We start from the raw sequence: 22,191 nt of genomic DNA on the forward strand, positions 1-22,191 counted from the left end.
GTTGAGCATGCTTTTGCCCCGCTTTATTGATCCTTTTTGGAAGCAACCAAACGACCATATAATATTTACGCTCCTCTTTAGGCTCATGACGAACATCACGTCCTCTTAACTTGGCAGACTTGTGTTTTGAGAATAAAAGTCAGTAGACCTGTTAGTTTTCTCCTCAGTGGGTCTTTATTTCTCTCTCGCATGGTGGCAATGGCAGTTATGTCCTATTACAGTATGTGATCACAGCTAATAAAGCTCACAATACTGAAAACATGGCAACAATTGCATTTAACGTACATATTAAAATAGAGCGGATGGCACCGGCCCCAAAACCATTTTTACTCTGTAATATAAACTGCAATTGTAGCATACAATTAAACTCAACGTTATTGAGGATCATTAAATGTCTTATTAGCTGTGCAAAAATAACTATATAAAATATATTGCTTTTACAATTAACGAAGCCATTGGCGCTGTAAATAAATTAAACTAGACAGCAACAACAAGCTGATACAGAACGGATTTCAATTCAATGTTAATGGTGATTTATATAATGTACAAACACATTTAACAAATGTTTTTTAAGAACCTTTAACACCTTTTAAACAACATTGTGCATAAAACTCAAAATACACAAGTCTCAATTTGTCAATACACTCAACATAGATCTTCACAGAAAAGAAGGAAAAATACATATTTATATTATATACACAAGAGGATCTATAACATCCTTCGTAAAACACAGGAATGCCCGTCCTTTTAGACTTTCTAACACCTTCACTTCCTCTTCCTTATCTCTCTTCTCTCAGCACCATGGACGTAATGAACACAGTTCAAACCCCATTTCACTCACCATAAACTCTTCTGTAATAACATTATGCTGTAACTGAATATGTTGTTTAAGCACTTGCGTGGCCTAAGTGTGTATAAAGTGCTCATTGTCCCGCTGCGTTGATGAGGACTGTACACTACATGTCCAAATACTTCCTTCAGTGCAATGTCTCCAGCTTGGCTGAATGACGGCCGACATGTTGTCATGTAACAGAAGCTGACAGCCACAAGCGACGGGTCGGGAGGAGAAAAATCTGGAGCATTCGGTACACTGCCTGCAGTCTCTATTGACACAAGGAAAACAAATGGCTTGCAGACTGTACTTCATGCAAGGCTTAAAAGAGACGATTGTGTTCGGGGTTGGTTTAAAAAAAAAATGAAACAACTCTTCAATTGAGATTTTTGCTTGTTTTTGTGTGCGCTGTGGACTGTATGAAAGATTAAACAAACATCTCTACACATTCGACTCTATAAACGATCGCTTTGGTTTCATTGAAGCTCCGTGGATGGCAGGATTATCTCGGGCGAGGCCAGGCTGCGTGGGTTTACTGTCCATGAACGAGTGTGGCATCGCCAGTGCTGGCTTGGACTCTTTGTAACAGTTGGCGGCTTGGCAGAACTTCTCTGTGAATTCCTTGGCGTGCATGCCGTTTTGTAAGCTACTCAATGCCATAGCACCTTGAGGTGGTGGAGGTTTGTGCTGCTCCTGGTAAGTGCTCACTGTTTTGGCGTAAGACAGCTCGCAGTCGACAGGCAGCAGGGCCATCGCTGACATGTTGTGACACACTAGACCGTCGGACGAGTGGTTCAGCCAGCTGCGGCTCGCAGACTGCAGACTCGGGTAACTCTGCAAACCGTGGTGCTGCTGCTGCTGCTGGATTTGCTGCTGCTGCTGCTGCTGGATTTGCTGCTGCTGCTGGGTTTGCTGCTGCTGCTGCTGCTGCTGCTGCTGCTGCTGCTGCTGCTGGAGAAAGCGTGCCGTCTTGTCAATTATGCCCATGAAGGGTCTGGGTTTGTACTCCGCTGAAAAACTGGCCTGCTGGCTGTGCTTTGTTTTGTCAGAGATCTTGGTGCGGACATCAGGGCCCAGCTTGCTGCTGTCTGATAGGCTGCTGCTGGATGCCAGGCTACTGGTGGAACTGGACACGCGCATGCTGCCGCTGCTTCCGCCGCCTCCTCCCTGTGATCCTATTGCACCACACATCCCTTCCTTTCCTGGGTCAGTGTGGTTGCCCTGAGGTCCGGGACCAGAGCAGGCCAAACCATCCAGGGAGGACGCAGAGTGGACAGACAGTCGGTCTTGGCCCTGAGCCTTTGAGCTGCTGCAGGACAAGTAGGAAACCTGGGAGGAATGAAGGCTCTCGTTTTCAGCGCTGAGGCCCGTGGAGGTGGCGGCAGCCGCCAGCGACGCGCGGTTCCCGTACACAGGCTCGTCAGCTGGGAGCGGCAGAGGGCTAATGTCGATGCCGGGGCCTGGCCTCAGGATACTGGACATGTGTCGGCTCGGTAAGGGACTGGAGGGAGCATACTGAGATTTGGCCCCTGTCACACGGCCCCCCACGGCCCCGCCCTGCATTGAGCTCATATGCTGGTTGGTCTTGACTATCTGGGCTTGCTTGGTTGGCTGCAGGACCAGGCCCTGTTGGGCCAGCGCCTCCCGGTGCTCTCGAGGGTACCGGTGGGGGGGAAGCCTGCTGGGGCCCGGGGGGGAGCCGGGACTCAGACTCTGACGGCCCAAACTATTGCTGACGGGCTCAGGGGGCACGGCTCTGTTGTAGGAATAACTGTTTTGTGACCAGCAGGCTTCAGTTGGTCTGTCGTTCAGCGAGACATCGACCTCCTCTTCTTCCTCCTCCTCCTCTTCCTCTAGAATGTCTCTTTGTCCTTCCACGCTCCTTGCAAGGCTGTGCTCAGAAGGGTCCTCCTGTCCGTCGTCTTGCTCCTGGTCAGACTCATGGCCTCCAGAAGCCTGGCTGGAGGCAGCTGCAGCTCCAGTACCTCCTTTAGTCTGAGCGCGCTGCATCTGTTTACACTCGTCCTCCACTCGAGCCAGCAAACGGCGGATTTCCCGGTTATTGGGGCACAGCTTGGCTGCTTCATGCAGGTCAGCCTGGGCCGCCGTAAACTGCCTGTGGATTGGAGAAAGGATGAAGAGAAACATTGTTACCGGAACCAGACTACATAATACACCATCAACAACAACTACAGGAGCTGTGCTCAATAGTTTACCTGCTGCTTCTTTTAGCTCTTGCTCGGGCGTAGTAGGCCTCGTAGGATTTGGGTTTCAGCTCCAGTGCTTTCGTTGCAAACTCCTCAGCCATCCCAAAATCCTACAGGGGGAGCAGAATTAACACATGAGTTAGCCAGATGATATTCAAGCTCGATTTCAAACACAGAAATAAAGATTCAAAAATATACAGTACACAGGTTTCGTCCTTGTAGCTTGTTTTATAAGAAACTATAGTACTTTCAGACTAAGCAATGACAGCATTTAACCCATGCTACATCTCTCCAGCAATTTTGCTCTCTGTGTAAAGTGATAAAATGCCTGGCAGCCAATGCCTGGGTGCTGTTACTGTAGAAACACACCGCAGACAACCTCATGGTGCCTGTTTCCCCCGAATCTCTCTAGCTTCTGGGATGTAATCACATTATCAGCTGGTTTGCTCCAAAAGTCTTCCTGCTAGATTTATATCTAAGACTCATGACTAGAATGAGACTTATGTAAACAAATCTTTATGAAGAGCTTTTCTGTAGAAACAATTATGAAGACAGAACAATTTAGAAAGTCCTAAGTTTTCTTCAGTCCTTCTGCAATAGTCATTAATTCATCATTCTGTGAAATCTCTTCTCGGCACAGAAACTCTGGCTGAGTGAGTAGACAGGCTGCACAAGCAGGAATTGAAAAGATTTGAGGAGATTTGAGTCCACTGCCCAGTGGGCTTGGAGCTTCCTCCATGTTGCCATCTGAACACTAACAAGCTTCCCCTGCACTCCCACACATGCTCAACTCATTTCACAAGCTGGAGTCCTAGTCACTCATTCATCTTTGCCTAAAACATTTCAAAATGTTGATTAGCATAGGAGAGCCTAATCAGCTTCAGTTGTATTTAATGATGGCAAACACTCTATTAAGTTACCGTGAATGCTTTAGGAAAAAAGGTGAAAGAGCATAGTGGCAAATATTGCGGAGTCAGCAAATTAACACATTTCACTTTTTCTTTTTTTTAAATTGGACTCATGGTTGACAAGTGTAAAAGAAAGAAGGACTTTTCTTCATTCAGAGTGTTTCTTTGCTCATTTTCTGGAAGTGAGTATGAGTGAGTGGTTGCATAGGCCGCTCGGCACAGCTGTGTACTGATCTCTTCTAAGTAGGAATAACTTTCAGATGTGCACTTGCTGCTTCATGGATTGTTCTCTGCCAAGAAACCAAAAACAGGTCTTGCTGAACAATTCAAAGTGATGACAGACATTGCCTCTTTTGAATCTCTTATTGCCTGGACTAATAATTACCAACAAACATTCAATAAAGTTTCTGATGTAAAAAGGAAAGAACAGGACATTTGTTTCTACAATTGTTTTTTTGGTGAAGGGAAATATGCTATTGGAGTTATTGATATATATGGTGCCTCCTTATTTGATAATCTTTTATTTGTATCTCAACCAATACTTATTTTTCAGTGTTATGTTAACACACTTAACATTGTCTATGAAAGAGTTGATGAAACCAGAAGAAAAGTCTATTCTCCAGCAAATATTAACCCCATGATATTCATTACTCACTTACAAATAAAACTCTGGTAAGTGAGACGCCTTGTGTAAACAGTCATTAAAGGATTGAGCTAAGAATAGCTGCACCGGCTGAGGAACAAAGAAAAAGAAAGTGGAGTGTCTCTTGAGAGGCTTACGTTGGTTTTTCTGCGACAGCGAGAAAGATTGAGGTATAGAGAGACCCTCAGGTCTTTAAATGCCTTCAGGTCGTCGCCAAAGCCTTCTCGAGGAAACTTCCTCAGGGCGTACTGGTACCTCTGGGCGGCCTCTTTCATCTTCCCTTTCTGGAGGACACATGGAGGGCAAACATGCAGTGAAGAGGACAGAACCAGAAGGAAAATACGAGAGGAGAGAAGCAGGGCAGAGATATTCACCAGATACTCCTGCAAAACTGTTCTCTGACTTGAGCCTTCCCTTCTCATCAATCATATGAGCATCACGGACCAATAACACACACACACACACACACACACACACACTCACGCACACACATACACACACGCACACACTGACAAGTTTGTCTTTTCTCCCACGAGCTCGAGCTGTTAAATGTTAGGCATCAATCATGGCTCCTTCGTTAAGTGGTGCAGAACATACACATCTATTCATATTCTGCATTTAACTGAGCTATGAAGGAATGGTTATCACTTCATTGTTGTGCTCAACTGAATAATATTGTTCAATGTTTTTACCCTTCCATATGAGAAAGCCTGACATCTACTAATAACTCAGTACAGCCAGACAGATTGCGAACATGAAACATTTCAAAAAGACTGAAACGTGCTCTTTACAGTTGTTTTTCCCCGTTACACATTACCTTGTAAAGGAGGTTTCCCTCCTCCATCAGCTTCTGAAGCAGGATGATCAGGATATCAGGCTTGGAAGTAGCCATGGCCCAAGCTGCGTTCCCTGTGGTGGTAGAGGGGAAAGAGAGGAGTCGAGAGTTGTGTTAAGTTGTTGTTGCTGGTGCCAACAGCAGGTCACTGTATTCTCTGGAAATTGGTACAAGGTAAAGTTACCTAAAGATTGTACCTGATCGATCGTAAGGTGACGTTCTGTAGCCTTAGTTTATTGAAGGCAGTTAAGACAGAGTTAGGAGGGAGAGAGTGAAGAGAAAAGAGGTCATGCAAGAGTAGTCATTTGTAGTGAAAGGAAAAGGTGTGAAGTGTTTTGTGACCAGATATGATTATGCGTCAATCAACTTGAAAAAGTTTTGAACTGTGCCGAAAAAGAAATGTTCTACCCATGACTCTTTTTCTATTTCTCTGAGACGGCAGAGTGCACTGGAGATAAGCCGCAGACCCAGATAGCTCTATGAATGTCATTTAGGTGATAAGTCACATTCTTAAATTAGCCAAGCAGAGCATGAGGGAGAAGAGGAATGACACACACACACAGAGTAAAAGTGAGCGCGCACACACACACACACAGACACACACACAGAAGCTGAACAGCGAGTGAAAGTCAGGAATGGAAACAGGGCTTTTTTCTGGAACATTCCACAAAATTAGTCTGATCTTATTTTTGTACCATGAGATACTGAGTAGACAGAAACAAGCTTGACATAGAGGCAAAACAAAAATACTTAGCAAACCAAAAACTGTTTCTATAGACCACAGGAGTAACGGCTGACTGAGTGGTAAACTAACTGACGACACTCAAACTCAAACCTTTACAGTAGCAGGTAGGTTTCACACCTGGACATAGGGGGAAACGCATTGTGCTTACCCAGCTTGGCCCCTTTCTTCAGCAGAGTCACTACCACCGACGTGTTACGACAACCTATGGCTCTGTCCAGAGGCCTCATCCCACTGTAGTCTACATGCTCTATGACGGCTCCTCTCTCCACCAAATACTGGACCTGCATGAGAGCACCAACCGTTAAACACTCAAAAACACCGTGTTGACAGTCATGAGCTTGCCTAATGCAGAACGGTATGTGTGCAATAATGGCCGAGGGACGCTCTCAGTGAAGGACAAATGAAGTGTGGTGTTAACGTTTGGTGTTTTTGAGGCGTTTGAAAGTATTTTCACTTACAATCTCCGCATCTCCATAGAAGGCAGCGAGGTCTAGTGGAGTTCGTCCATTTTTGTCTGTGTGGTCGATCACTGCACCTTTCTCCACCAAAAACTGCACAACGTTCTTGTGTCCTTTTAAACATGCCCAGCTCAGGGGGGTCAGTCCCTCCTTGTCCATCGAAGTCAAAGATGCACCTTTAAAACAAGCAATAGTAATTAAATACTTAATTTCAACACATTCTGTTAAGTTTATACATCCAGACAATATTTAGTCACTGCCTTGTCATTTCTTGGTGAATCATGGTAATAATGGTGGATGTTCTGTGGTGCTGATGTTGTAGCTCACCCTTAGAAAGCAAAAACTCTACGGTGCTCAGGTGACCCTCACAGGCAGCCACCATGAGTAGGGTCCTGCCCTGCTTGTCGCTGATGTTGACATCAGCACCGTGCTGCAATAGTCGCTCTGCAATCTAGGAAACCGTCAGTCAGAGAACAGGCGTCAAACACACCCAGGTGCATGAGCTTATTCAATTTAGTTTGTTTCGCAGAGACTAAGACCACGTGTCGGGAAACAATTAGACCAGAACTAGCTCTGTGGGCAGGACATATAAATATGGACAACAATCAAATACCACACACTGTTCCTTAGAAGAAGAGAATGTTGAGGTGCGATTGCTGTGGATACAGGGGGATAGTTTGTCTGGCTGAAAAGAGCAACTCGGCGTGTCTTACCTGCCAGTGTCCCTGTCTGACGGCGCAGAATAGAGGAGACACTCCCCGCCGGTTGACCTGATGCACCACCGCTCCCTGCTCCAATAGGAAGCTGCAGACCTCCATCTTTCCCCGGCCGGCTGCTGCCGTCAAGGCTAAAGAGAGGATGAAGGAGCAGCTGTTAAGATCTGAAGTAGACCCTACTTCTTTATTTAGATTAGCACAGAGGAGCAACTTAAGGTTAGGTTATCGTACAGTAGTGAGATTAGACTGGAATATAAAGCATCACACTTAACAGTGAGCTGAGTGTAACAGTAAGAGAGGATACTGTATAGCTAGAAGATTAGTGATGACAATATGTACAGTACACACAGACTTATTCTGTACACGAGCAACACCAAGGCTCTTTATTAACGCAAGTATGTGGAAAGGGAGAGACTTGGATCTTCATACTGTTTGCAGTCTTACAATCCTTCTTGTTCTTCAAAGACGAGTCAAGAAAAGCAAGCTAATGCCTGGCACTAATTGGGTTTAAAAACAGACAATTACCCTATGCTTATTAAACTCATTTACATTCTGCCTCAAGCTCTCCGGGCCTTGTACAGAGAGATTTTATGCATTACCAGACAAACATTAGACAACAAAGTAAAACAATTGGGATAAACACCCGTTGTTATTTATATTTTGTATCTTTTTCAGAACATGATTAAATGGATTTAACTGCGTCAAATTCCTTTCTAACAAAAAGAAGAAGAAAACATGATTGTGCTTGTATTGGGGTCTGTGAAGAAAGACAGATTCTTGAAATGTTCACCGCTTACAGTTAATCGGCTGCTGCTGGCGTACGGCAGCAGATGGGCCGGTCTTAAATGAGCGCTGCTTGTCAAAACAGAGTGAGATCCAGCGTAAGAATCAGAACAGCTCTTCTCTCATATTCACCTCAGAGAGATTTAAGGTGCCGCTGAGCCTCCATATCTGACTGACATCATCCATCTGGATAAACAGACACAGCCAAACAGCCCCCCCCCCATCCGCTCAAAATATGGATATCCTCACACGCGGCCCAGTGGAGAACAATGATTTTGAGAGGCTAAATTTAGGCCTTGTTAGGGCTCCAGAGAGCAACATTAGCAGCACCTGGTTTACACTGAACAAACCATCAACAGCTGTGCAGTGGTTCATGTTGAGAGTGACGCCCATCTTTACATAACGCAATGTATTCTGAGAAGCACTCACTGCGTGGCATTTCCACACGGTCACATGTCTTTATGTCGAGTTAGTGAAAACACTTTTCTTAAAACTAAAGCATCTCAGCGTTCCTGCTCTTCAGAGAAGGAGCTCCCCTTTTTTTTATTTTTTTTATTTTTATTTTTTTACATTTGGCCGTTCATTGTTTCATTGGTTCATGATACATGATTTCACTGGTTGGGTCCCTGGTCTCCCCATAGTTTGCATGTCAAAGTGTCCTTGAGTAATACAAGGTTTTGACTTGCCACTTGTCTATTCTTGCCTTATTTTATTTGATCTTCGCATATGTGTTGTAAGACATCCATCAGCCTCGTCTCAACTCTGCGCTGCCTCCTTCTGGAGCCCTCCTTCAAAGCAGCCATGACCAGTGTCCTGAGGAGGAGACTTTGAATCCCCATCTGATAAGACGGATTTACAAAGTAAACATATAATAATGTCCTTATCCACCACCATTTCCCTTTTAAGCTGGAGAAACCAACAACAACCAAGAGGTTGTGACCTGGCATTTTAACAAAAACTTTGCAGATGCATTAAACATCAAGCTGTTTTACCGACACTGCTTAAAGGCTATAAATATACCATTTATAACCCGAGTTAGAAGAAGATTTTTAAAGTTGGGCTTGCTCATGTTATAATTTATCGGTAGTTTAGTTAATAAATTAAAATCTAATTCAATAAAGTATAATTTGATAATTAACAAAATGTAAACGGTGACAGTCAACATGTTAAAAGAAACTCTTGATTTGTCATTTGTAAAATGGCAAAGTTTCTAAGCTGGAAGACTTTTACATAGGAAATGCATTTACACTGAGCACAAGACAACTTTTCCTCCCATTCTGTGAACCAAATTTCTATTATCTGAAAAGTTTTTGTTCACATTTGACTGCGCCACATTGAAATAAATAAATCAGTGACAAAAAAGGAGCAACATTTCCTGCAGCTCATGAAGGGAAAGTTACATTTCCCATTTATTTAGGACGATTTATTTCCGCATCATCTTCCCGTTTAGAAGCATGAGTTTGGATGAAGAATATTTTCTTCAAAACGCTTAAATATAGCCTGTAACAAAAGATCTTTTCATCAGCTAACACGGGGTTGGCTTCAGCGCTCGCGGTAAAAATGCAGGTGTTTGTCACTTGATGCGAGAATAAAGAGCATCTTTTCCCCAGGCACCTGAGCAAACCCACAAATAGCTGCCTGGGTTAGCTCATGCTGTGCTCTTATTATACAGTAGGAGCACTTGCGCTCTTTGTACATAATAATACAAATTTGTACATAATACAGCAGAGCCTTGTACAGAGGATGAAAAGACCCCAGGAGCATTTTATATTTCTTATTTTAACGACAGTATTTAGAGCTGTCGGTAATTTCTCGACATGCTTAAGACCCGCGAAAGAGAGCATTGACCAGGACGAACATATAAACTCAACAAAGACAAGCACTTACCACCAAATAAATGCTCAATGCCAAAATAAAGTGGAATCCTGTCTCAAATAAAATAAATATGTTCTCATTTAATATGATTATTGCCATGACAACTACTGACAAGAATAATATGCATCAAAGTAGCCACTAGCCCCTTACATTTTCATAAGTTGTTAAACATATATTCATTTTTAAGATGCTTATCAAAAAGACAGAGGGTGATTTATACTCATCTGTACATCGCACGGGATATAAACAACAAAATCATACAATGATACATGATTTACAAAAGATTACTCTCCTGCAACACAAGGACTTGTTGATCTTTGCCTTGAGTGTTCACCTCAATGATTCTTTGCAGGTAAATTACCTTTCTTTGCATAACGATGAAGAGTTTTGCATCCTAAGAGGGGGTTTTAAAAAGATGGAGCTTCCACAGCTGTGCAATTCAATCTGCTTCTATTTAAACACAGAAGGCAGTAGCTCCATTTGCATAGAGATGTAATATTCCATTGAATTTTAAATATGAAATTCATCTTCACAGAGACAGGTTGTTATCGGAGAATTGTTTTGGAGACAGCGATGAATGGATGGTTTTAGAGGGGATATTGCAGGGTCTTTGTCGGGTTTGTCATTCTCTGCATCAGAGCGTTACCAGGTTGGATTATTAAATCTGCACGCTGGATGGTAGAGAAGGGATTTAAAGTGAAACTGATATTTAATATAGTGCGGCTCAGCGCTGATCATTTCTGTTGTTTGCATCAAGCGAACATGGACAAATTCCTTTTTACTGTCTGTCGTGAACTCCTCTAAGCTGCATATCTACCTGTAACACACCACTAAATGTTCATTATGTCTGTAGAAAATGCACTTTTTTTTTCGCCGCAAGCACAACCCAGCCCGGATCTGAGTTTAAACGACATATTTAGCCAGATGTGTTCAGAAATATTTGAATATCCAGTAGTGCCAAGGGTTTCAGAGTCACAAGCTCAGCAACTTTCAATGGCTACCCGTGACCTAATATTTTAATACATTATAAGGCATACAAAGCGGTTGCTGGCTGTGATTTAACATCCACTTTGTAAATATAGCTGAGAAAGTTAAGGGTATGGTTACTGTTACCCAAAGTGATAACCATGTCCAGGTTACATATCAGGTATAGTATGACTAAAAATAAAACTTTGTACACATGCTTTAAGCTTTCAGCAACAAGAAGGCAGGTGTTACGATTTCATCAGAACACAGACTCCAGTCATCAGTGGAAACAGAGCAGCGGCTCCACAAAGGAATATTTCAGGGGGACGACTCTTTGTCCCAGGACTGTAAGCTCTGAAGTCCTGCAGTCATTTTGCAGGACACAAGCACCAGTTAACCACACTGTGGACAGCCTCTCCACTAATAGGCTGACCTACATTCCTGTGGCACCAAACTTTTAGTGCTAAATCCTGCTGGCTTACAACTGAGACAGGCGTAAAGAGACTATTATTAAAATTCTCCTTTTGCTAAAAAAAATCTATTCTAGTATGTTGCTGCACAAAAAAAGCATCAAACACCTTTGTCAAACCAGAAGGGGTGTGGAATGAACATTTATAACTTGAATTGCTTAAATATCAAAGCAAAAGCTCACATTTAAGATGTGAGACAAACATTTCAGACGTATCCAATATTTCAAAAAACCTTCATAAAAATATTGCATCTGAAACTTGGATAATGTCTAAGATATATTTTTAGTACTTAAACAAGGAACAAGAAAACAAAGGACATGTGTGAATACATATTCTCATGGCCACCTAGATCATTAGAGTAAACATTGCTCTCGGCTACTTTGTCCCGCTTTCTTCCCACACCTGGCAGTCACTTCCTGCTTCTAGACTTTATTCTGTTCCCCGTTGCTCCACATGGCTTTTTGCATTGATCTCAAATGGCTTTGAACAGACCATCAACAGCACAACCAACCAGTATCCACAACATCTGCTAACAAAACAAACTCTGCCTCTCACTTTCTGTCGTCAATCAACTTTAATCAGGCAGAAGAACAAACTTACGAGTCACCTAAAAAGAGAGAAAAAAGGGTTTCGCTAATGTCAACAACTAAATCTAAGTGGATTATAAACAATATGTAATTTGTTTAAACCTAAATGGGGTTTACAATACAAACAACAGCTGGTAGAGTAACTTCATAATGTCCCAACTGTTGGAAATATCTTAACACAGAGCAACAAGGGATACTGGAGCAGAAATCCAGCGGCATGTTGGGAAATCATCGTTCAGAAGAAATGCTGTGTGGACCAAACCCAAAGTAGAAACCCACATGAGCCACAGAAAGTAATGCTTTTACCAGAAAGCAAAGGAAAACTTGGAACAGCTATAAAAATGGACACACATTTGGGATGAGCTCCACATCAAACAGAGAGCATTACTTTGCGGAAGAAAGACACACACACACACCTCCATTGCAGCATGCAATAACAGCAGTGAGGTCCAGAATGTTAAAACAGCAGGTGATGATACAAGAGAGCTATGTAATGCAAAAAGATGGATGAAGACATACCTGTCTCTCCCCACAGAGTGTCATGGCTATCAATTTGCACAGCATGCTCATTATTCAATGCCAGCAAGCCTCTCACAACCTGCCAAAAAAGAAACTTGGATTAATGGCATACTGTTTCAACATAAGATATCAAATAAATCTTCAAGAGGTGATATAACATGCTGATTTTGGAGCAGGATAGCAACAAATGGGGTCCCGCTGTTTGAGAAAATTCTTCTTAATTAATCACAGCAGACTAGACAGCCACTTGTCCCTGAACCACTGCAGGAGGTTATGTGAGTTGAGTCCAATCTGATTAATACTTTGACTTTAATGGGGTCTCCTTCTACATGTGGGTTGACAGTTTAGCTTGGCCCAGTTCTGTTATTCTGAGCCAGGCCTCTGGATCCCATTACAACTAATGAGGAAGCCAAAATAAACCTTAAGTGTGCAACACACCTGGGCAACAATCACTGAATCCTGCTTTCAGACATACACAGCTCAAACCTTCAGTCATCTTCACTGAGAACAAGATGTACTCAGATTATATCTATAGCTACCTAATCTGCTTTCTGGAATATTGTGTGAAAGATTGTTGTGAAAACCCATAGGGAAGGGGAGCGGTGCCACCTAAATGTGTAGTGCATTTTGAAAAATATGTTGTGTTTTGTATGTGTGTCTTAGTTTTTAATTTAAATCTATCTATTTTTTGCCATCAATAAAGTATCTTTATCATATGCTCAGGTCCAGTCATTGTTTTTACTGTATGTGGCGAGGGTGCTGGTGGGGGTTGATTGTGTTTGAAGTAAAACATGTGCATGTGTGTGTGAGTCAGACCTGTGTGTGTCCCATGCTGGATGCCGCTATCAAAGCCTGCTGCAGAGCTTTGTTCTTCAGAGCACAGTCCTGCTGCTGCCCTTCTTCACTCCATTCTAGCTCCAGCAGGTACTGGATAATCTCTGGGTGTCCTCGGAGCGCAGCATGGACAAGTGCACTCTGACCACTCTTATCTACATGATCAACCTGGTGGGAATACAACATGGTTAGTTTTTACCTGGGATACATGTCCTGTTGGTTTACATAGCGTTTGAGTTATGTAGTGCAGCAATACAAGTCTGTGCAGATAGACATGACTTTAGCCTTGAAAACTTTCAATATTTCTAACACATCTTTATTCATAAAACTAGAGGGTGTAGGCTCCTAACCTTGCTCCCTCTCTTGCAGAGCAGCATGACTATTCCCAAGTGTCCAGCAGCGGCTGAAAAGCTGAGGGGGGTCATGCCATTTTCAGACACTACATCTACGCTGGCCCCAAACTCCAGCAGCAGAAAGGCAATTTCCTGGTGCCCGAGGTGGCACTGGACGCAAAGCACCGGCGCGTTGTTCAGGACCTCTGTGCGGTAATTCACATTTGCACCACCAAGCATCAGCAGACGGCTCACCTGATTGTACAAATGAAATGCAAACACAGACAGCTGGTGTTGGAACAATGTTTATACAAAGTGTTGCCACCTGTGTGTACTTTTTTTTTATAAGCCTTCTATGTAAAAGTTTCATTTGAACTGAATAGAAGATTGCAAACAAAAGACTAACACGCTGTGATTTCAACTTAAACAATCTGGCTATTTTCAACCATATGAAGTCTAGTCAATTGCATTTACTGCATACTAGATTAGAAATCAAAAGTTTGCTTTATTTTTAAATCTCAAGTACCCACAGGGTGCTAGTACCCCATTTAAGAGCCACTTGTGTCGAGGATATAACACCCTCGTTCCTCCTTTTAAAAAAGGGAAAAAATAGAAGAAACTTCTAAAAGCAACAGATGCAATAGATGTTGTGTGTAAAGAATAGACCAAAATAGCAACATGGATAATTAGAATGACAAAATCATTACATAAACATATATAAAGAATATATGTGAAGGATCACGTGAATCCTTATGCAATCAACCCATGCCATTTATGACTTTGTGAACACCAGGTACAAGGACTAATTTAAACAGCGGCAGAATCTAAAACTCGGACTCAAAACACATTTAATGTTCTCCACCTAATCTCAGTGCTAAAATTTCTATTGCTTTAGCTTCAGTTATTTTTCTCCGAGCAAAGGTCAGGCACCAAATTAAGTGGTCACATTCTACTGAATGCAATTATTAGGTGCGCTGTTCTCTTCCTTGATGAGGAAATCAATAATGAATGCTTAGTCAAACAGAACCACAGAGCCAAATGAGTATCCGACAACAGGAAATTAAATTGTGTATTTTTTGTTGGATCCAAAGTGGAATGAATTAACAGTGATTCTCCTAGAGGACAGAACAAGGTCATTCTGAAAATGTCTCTTTGAGTGATGTTCTACTTACACACAATAATTCGCAAATGGACATTAAGGATGACAACAAGTGATGGAATACCACTGAAATACTATAATATGCGGGATAATTTAGCTTCAAGCCAGAATACATCATTGTGACATAATCTAGGAAAAGCCAATAGTTCCCCCCTTGAAAACAAAACTTGAAGGGCTCCAAAAGCAACAAACCATTAGTAGAATATCCGAGGACTCAAAAGTAGACCTGAATATCTGGATGAATACAGACGTTTACACCATAGTTTGTATTCACAGTAAAAATAAAAAGAGCTTATCCTTTAATTATTTTCTGACCCCATCCTTTAATTAATCCTCAAGTTTCCTATTTTCTTCATCCAGGTGCACATTTTCATCAAGTTCCCAAATTTCCAGCAAACACTTTTCACTTCCTGTGTAGCTTGTATGAGAAAAAGAATGCCTGGGAAATATCTGATACGTAAATGGATAATCACTGTCTGAAACAAGCAACTAAATATTTTTGTCTTGAAATATCATTAAGCTAAAAGATATGTAAGATATTACATTTGGCCAAAGATGCAAATGTAATGCATCTGTCTTACATTTGGAATCCAGTTTGAAATCCAAACATTTTGAAATAACGAATGTCTTTTATCACTGATGTACTCTTTTCACTTGCTCTAGTACATTACATTGCATCTACATTCATTGCTTACATTGGCCACACACAGCCTTCATCAATCATTGTCCTGTATCTTATCATTATCACATAAACACAAATGGGACATATTGCAAAAAGGACAAGAAATGCCAAACAAGGGTAATGTGAGAAAAATGTAAATTATTGCGAAATGTTATGAGAAAATGGTAAATGTGAGGAAAATAGCAAATGCTTCAAGAAGAAATATTAGGCTTTAATAGTTTTACAATCAGTAACTCACACTGACTTTAATTATTTTTATATGAATTTACACTTTTTCTGCCAGTTAATAGTTTTTAATTTCAGGCTTCGGGACAAGAGACGACCATGGATCAAGCTAATGGTGAGAAAAAGGAGGAATCAGTCAAAGCCGATGAGCATCCTCATACTGCTTTTCATGGTAGTTTAAAAAGTTAATCTCTTCTGAGTTCATCCCCTTAAGTATGTGTAAGGAACAGAGCGTGACATTTATAATAATCACAACATAAATGCCATGTGTGGAGTTGCAAGATCATTCAGGGAGGACATTTGAGTTCTTCACATGAACTAATAACGCCATGTATACTAATCATCAGTTTGAGTGGGATTTGATAGTTTTAGGGAAATCATTTGGGGCTTTTTGATTCATCAATCAATTAACTAGTAAGATCAAACATCTGATAATTATCAAAATGAAAATATAAAAATGAAGAAGTTTCCATCTTGAGTTACAAGATTAGTGTTGTCCTCAAATTGCCTATTTGTTCTGAGCACCAAAAAAACCCGGTATAGTATTGAGAAGGTCTAACTGACACACAAGAGCTGGAGAACATATTTACCTTGACGTTGGGTGTGTAGAGATTCCTCAGGGAGGCCAAGGCTGCAGAAAGGCCGTCAGCACTGCAGCTGATCCACAAAGCCTGCAGCACACTGGATGACACACCCGTTCTCTTACTCAGCCCCTGCACGCACGCACAAACACAAAAACACACACCAATGCATATTTGAATGCACAAAGAGATAAAAACACACATACATAAAGTCAATGGACTTGACTGAACAAGTGTTCATCTTCTGATCTCGTAGCTTATCCTCTGATGAATAATACTCACATGAAACATAAATAAATGAACACAGTGAACAGTATGAAAATCGCAGCACGGATTTATTTCATTTAAAGATGAATGTGGAGAGCATGTTTAGCTTGCTTAGCTGTACCTTGAAGATGTGTGCTTTGAGGATGTGGTGACCCAGCTCCATCGTCTGCTGACGATTAAGTTTCCCCTCTTGGCGGGAAAGCATAAAAGCCATAAGAGCATGACCAGTCCTGTGTGAGGAAACAACAGAGACGATACTCAGCTATAAAAATGAATAGATACCCAGCAAAACACTCTGAGATTTCCTGTTGCTGTGGAACAATAAAAGTTCCTAAAACATTCTCATAATACGGTCTCATCTGGTCTGGTTTTGATACAGGATAAACTTTGGATGCTTTTTTTTTTTGCAATATGTAAATCTACTGATGCATTTGGTATTCATCTGCCCCACGTGAACATGATCATTTATTTTAGTCATGAAAAGCACCTTAGCGGGTAAGTTAGGTATGAATTCAGAATACCCCCATGAAGGATGTGGAAGAGTGTAAAACCCCTGGGTTCTTCCTTCAATCTCCACTCAGGCACTCTGCCATTAATTAATGCCGAACTTCATTAAAAGGACATGCATGATTGCAGATCGCTTTGATCTGGTTAAAATTCTCTCTATTTGTGCCCTAGCACAGATAGAGAGGCAGTGAGGCAAGCTTTTGTCAGCATGAGCATTCCCTTTGCCAGAGTCTGAGTCTTTGTTTTTTAATGACGGAGTTGGAAGGCTGTGAATGACCAGAATATGAAGCATGGCTCGAGTCCATTTAGAAACCCCACCGTGTGAGCAGAGGTGATACTGACGAGCATCAGGATGGAAAAAACAGCACGCCACAGTGACATCACCCAATTTAATAATTGTGAATGACTGAAGTCTCTAATGTGGGTGAAGGGGTTCCAGAATTAAAATTAGGTAGCATTAGTAAAGCAGATACGCCGGCGAAGGGCACAGAAGGAAACACTGATCATGTTCTGCAGATTTGGGTTTCTTTAAGAAACTCAAGTTGAAAACACAGTAGATTTACACAAATGCTGCATGATGTAAAATATTTAGGACCAGATTTCAACTAGTTTTATAGTATGATAACCATTCCTAAAACGTGTTTTAGTGAACAGGAACACACACCAACAAAATGAATTTTACTAAATGTATCCCATATATTTTTGGCGACCAACACATCTCTAAGTGTCAGCAGTGTTCCTGTGATTGTTGAATGCTAGTGACAAAATAAAAATAAAAGTATATAATAGCGACAGCATTATGAAAAATGGGTTACGATTATAACAAACATCTCAAAGTCAATTTCCTCGCTGACTCCAACATATGAATCATTCTCTATTAATGAGAATATTTTACTTATATAACAAAATGATGTTTTTTTCTCACGAGTACTGTCTTCATAATATTTAAAACTCAAAGAGCTTAATTTTAAACAGCTTACTCATAAAAAAGATGCTGTAACGACATTGTGATAACAATCCTACTTTTTATTAACGTGCTTACTGTATTGTAATCATCATCATGGCTTGATTTATACTTCTCTACAGATTGTTTGGCATCTAACTGTGATGCGCTGCAAGAACATTTTTTGTGGATGCACTACAGATTGTAAAAAAGAGAACTGCTGAGTTACTGCATTAGCGTAAAAAGGCAGAGAGGACTGACCTGGGGTCACAGAGGAAGTCTGTGCTCTCTCCATCAGCTCTCCACACCAGCCACTCTCTGAAGGAGGGGTGGCAAAACATGCGCGTCTTGTCCCGCCGTTTGATGAGGAAGCATGAGAGCAACTCCATGCGTTGTTGGAAGTCGTCCCATTGCAACTCCCCTTGGACGAAGACGGCGTTGATGGCCTGGAACAGCTGTTCGTCAGTCATGGGGTGCAGTGAGGCGAGCGCCACATTGAGGATGGGCAGTGAGCGCTCGAAGGCCGAATTGGTCATGAACTTCATGTTGCACTGTAACTGGTAGAGCTCCGCTAGCGAGACGGGCACCACTTTGTAGCTGGCACTCTTGATCACCAGGTGACCTCTCTCAAACAGATCCAGGGTGAGTTTGAGATACAGGTAGGAACCCTGGCTGCGGGAGATCAGGTGGCTACTAAGCTTACCAACTGTGATTGGGTCAGCTTTGCCATTCAGGCTAATATTGTTCATGATATCCTTGCTGCCATTGATGCGGTACTGGATATACGCATTGAGGTCGTTGCTTATCTCTGTGTTGTCTGAAAAGTCATCCAGGGAGATCTTGGAGAAGGGCAGGAGACTTGTGATCTCCTATAAAAGAGACATAGGAAAGACAGTTAGTGATGTATAATAAGTTATATTCCCATGCTCTTTGCAAATTAGCCTACATTAATGAGAACATTTACCAATTAACCAGGATAACAATACATAGTTTTCTAGTTGTCTTCTCTGCAATATAAATTGTATTCTTTACAACCACAACAGACAAATAGAGGAATAATGGCTTATGTGTGCTTATTATCAGAGAGCTGTCTTCGAGCAGTAGGGGAGCAAACATGCTAGGCTATCAGGCAGAAGCAGACACTTCTGGAAATATGGCCATAAGGAAAAAACAGGACTGGGAAAGTGAGTATTATGAGGCAGGGGATGGATGGATGGTGGGGGGGGGGGGTGAATACTTCTAACAGAGGTCTGAGCCAGAGCTCACATTTCAATCTATGTCCTGGGGGTTTGAGAAATCAATGCACCTTAATCCTCCAATCCTGTGCCTGTCGGAGGCTGAAGAAACATTGCCACAGTAAGATAACACTTCACTCTTCCTCATCATGACAAGGTACAGCAAATACACACATGTGCACATGTGTCCACACATGCACAGAGTCACTGAATCACACTGATTATAATCCACGAGGTGAGTGAAGTGCTAGCGACACCTCACCGATAAGCCAGATATGAATCCAGCAAGCAAAGGCCAATATCCTGAACCCTTCCACCGTGCTGACATCCTATTTGTTTGCTCCAAGTACAAAACAAAATCGTGACCCTTTCATGACACTTCTATGCACAAACTGAGTAGTATTTCTTCATGGATTCCATTGAAGACAGAGTATTATGTGGCCTTTCCAATGCTATAGGAATTATTCATCCTTTTTTTTAACATCTACCACTTACTCTGACAATGTGACATGTAAAATTGGCTGGCGACTTAAAAGGTTGTGACACAAATTCCCTTCAATTTAAAAACTGTTCCACTGTGTCAATCAGCGTCCACCTACAGAGCTACACCTAAATTGCATTGTGTGAAGTCAACAGACAGCCGAAAAAATCTTTCCACACCACAAGCGAACCCTGACGGATTAATAGAGGTGAATACATAAGAGCATAGATACAAAATGTCACTGTTACAATAGATTGATTTAGCATATCCATAGACCTCGACATAAACCAAATGTTAATTATATTCTGACTTGCAGGATAAAAGCTAATGGGCAGATCTTGTTTTTAGTGAATTGCATACTGATGGCCACTAGCTCAGCCAGGCTTCTAGTTGAGCATGAATAACTTGAGCTCTGGATGTCAGCTCTCACATTATTATCCCAGGCTCAGCGCTTCATCACAGCAAAGAAAATCAGACGTTGTGTGTCTCATCGGGCGTGTGAAAACCTCAGCTATCGGCAGTGAGAGTTCAACACAAGCGTGGCACATCTCTGTAACTGGTCAACCTAGTGTCTCTTTCCACCAAGCTAGTCAGCGCCCAGTGACTGACTGCTGCTTCCCGGTCATACAGGCTTGAATCCTGGGTCACGGATACTTCAGTTGCATCTTGAATGTTCCGGGGATATGCTTGACAAAAACGCCTCTGGAGAGAGTAGAATCTGATGAGAAGGAGCGGCTCAGCAAAACCTTTCAACTTTGCCACTTGTCAAAATCTTCAGTGTTCGATGAATCAGTGTTCGAGTATCAAGAGGTGGCAGAAGACCTGACTTGAGCTTTGTTACATCTTACAATCGTATTAAGTTTTTTTTTCAAATTCGCTAACCTTCTAAGAAGCTGATTTGAAACCTTCCTTGACACAAGCTGGTACATTTGAAATGTTGAACAAATATAACGTTGCAAATTCATCTATGTCATAATTTATGAGTATATTTTGTGTAGGACACCATTTTTTAAATTTTTTATTAATGAGCTCTTCCTTACTAGTAAATTGACTCGCACAGTGACCACAAGTTTAAGCCAGGGGGGAAACTTGGTAATGATCTTTGTGATGAAGGAGGCGATGGTGTCTCCATAGTCAGGCTTATGGAACTCAGCTTCGTTCAGCCCGTCTATCAAGATGATGTGATCCTCCTCTGGAATCCTCCGCTCTGGAAACACGCACACAATAACCAACACAGGTTAGACGACGGGCAATGAGGTGCAGCCCTTACAGTGACAGTTTAGTTCAACTTAACTTCACCGTGGCCAGTGTGCAGAGAGGCGTCTTGTTTCAATGCAGTAACTAAACTTTCTCTCTCAGAAGTGCGGTGAGAGAGAGTGATAAGGGCTTTTGCCCTGGGACTACACAGCCACCACTCACACTTCACTCCATACTGAAATGTCAAGTTAACTGTTCTGTAGAGACAACAGTTATCAGGGGCAGCTGATTGCGTTACTTGGAAATCAGTGGGGGAAAACCATCCTAATTATTTAGTATTATATTATGGTATTATCTTCTTTTGCATTCGTGCAATATTTGCAACCTGCAGTGTCTCTTTATATCAAATGTAATGAATACATGCTCAAGGACACAAGTAAAGATGCATCACCACATTCAAAAGAGGGAAGAACAGACACCCACAAACATTAAATTATAAAACACAATATAATGGTGGTTTACCTTTACGAAGGCTGGTTAATGGCTCAAGGACCCCCCTCCGGAAAGCGGCCAATGGGTCCTGGACACAGGAGCGCAGACTGAGCATGCTCTGGAGGTGGGGCTCTTTCAGCAACATCTCCCGGTACGCACTGAGCTGGTGTGCTCTGCACAGCAGGGCAGCAATACTATGCACAAATTCTGGTACTAGGCAAGTGTATGTGTTATCTGCCTGGCAGTAGTGATATGCCACCACCTGGAACACAAAGAGAGGAGAGAAATACAGATAAAGCCAGAGCTATTTCAGACTTACAGCATGTTTAAAACATGTCAGAGTTATAAAGGTTAATTAGTTTTGGATTTAGCAATGAAGAATATAGAACGCATGGAAGCGTTTGCAAAATGTGACTGCCTTGTTGATTAAAAACACCATTCTGTAGATACAGTCTGGAATCTTATGCTCTATTATTCATAATACCCTCCAGAAAGCCACATGTGGTCTCTTCAACCAGGTCTAAAAAAACTTTATATGAAGTGATGAAGCAACTGGGAAAAGGCTGGACACCTCTGATAAACTCTACTATAAAAAGGAGCCAGTGGATCCCAGATGGAGCTCTAAAAGAAGAATATTCTGTTTCTGAAGTAGCTGCAGTGCTCAAAGAAAGGGTCTGATTCAGAAGAAAAAGTGCGGGACACGGATTGGGGA

The 22,191-nt window shown here is 41.9% G+C and overlaps 1 protein-coding gene across 10 annotated transcripts in view; it reads right to left on the reverse strand.

Moving 5' to 3' along the window:
- Positions 1 to 165: 165 nt before the first annotated feature.
- The window catches only part of tanc1b (tetratricopeptide repeat, ankyrin repeat and coiled-coil containing 1b), a 92,600-nt gene continuing 70,574 nt past the window's right edge, over positions 166 to 22,191 (reverse strand). For 4 of the 10 annotated variants that reach the window (XM_068572170.1, XM_068572168.1, XM_068572167.1 and 1 more), the window contains 17 exons: positions 21,510 to 21,741; positions 20,831 to 20,997; positions 18,336 to 18,943; positions 16,746 to 16,854; positions 16,367 to 16,489; positions 13,729 to 13,965; positions 13,361 to 13,546; positions 12,545 to 12,623; positions 7,342 to 7,475; positions 6,956 to 7,079; positions 6,629 to 6,804; positions 6,319 to 6,451; positions 5,623 to 5,652; positions 5,408 to 5,499; positions 4,728 to 4,874; positions 3,049 to 3,149; positions 166 to 2,948 (listed from right to left, as the gene is read on the reverse strand). In XM_068572170.1, coding sequence (XP_068428271.1) covers positions 1,274 to 2,948; positions 3,049 to 3,149; positions 4,728 to 4,874; positions 5,408 to 5,499; positions 5,623 to 5,652; positions 6,319 to 6,451; positions 6,629 to 6,804; positions 6,956 to 7,079; positions 7,342 to 7,475; positions 12,545 to 12,623; positions 13,361 to 13,546; positions 13,729 to 13,965; positions 16,367 to 16,489; positions 16,746 to 16,854; positions 18,336 to 18,943; positions 20,831 to 20,997; positions 21,510 to 21,741 — 4,353 coding nt within the window. In that variant the 3' untranslated portion in view covers positions 166 to 1,273. Of the gene's footprint in view, positions 2,949 to 3,044; positions 3,150 to 4,727; positions 4,875 to 5,407; positions 5,500 to 5,609; positions 5,653 to 6,318; positions 6,452 to 6,628; positions 6,805 to 6,955; positions 7,080 to 7,341; positions 7,476 to 12,544; positions 12,624 to 13,360; positions 13,547 to 13,728; positions 13,966 to 16,366; positions 16,490 to 16,745; positions 16,855 to 18,335; positions 18,944 to 20,830; positions 20,998 to 21,509; positions 21,742 to 22,191 lie in introns of those variants that run through there. The other 6 variants (XM_068572174.1, XM_068572173.1, XM_068572169.1 and 3 more) reach the window with 3 other exon arrangements.

Source organism: Clinocottus analis, unplaced genomic scaffold (genome assembly GCF_023055335.1).
Source record: "Clinocottus analis isolate CAN_PGR_092001 unplaced genomic scaffold, fCliAna1.0.p SCAF_12, whole genome shotgun sequence".
NCBI lineage: Eukaryota > Metazoa > Chordata > Actinopteri > Perciformes > Cottidae > Clinocottus > Clinocottus analis.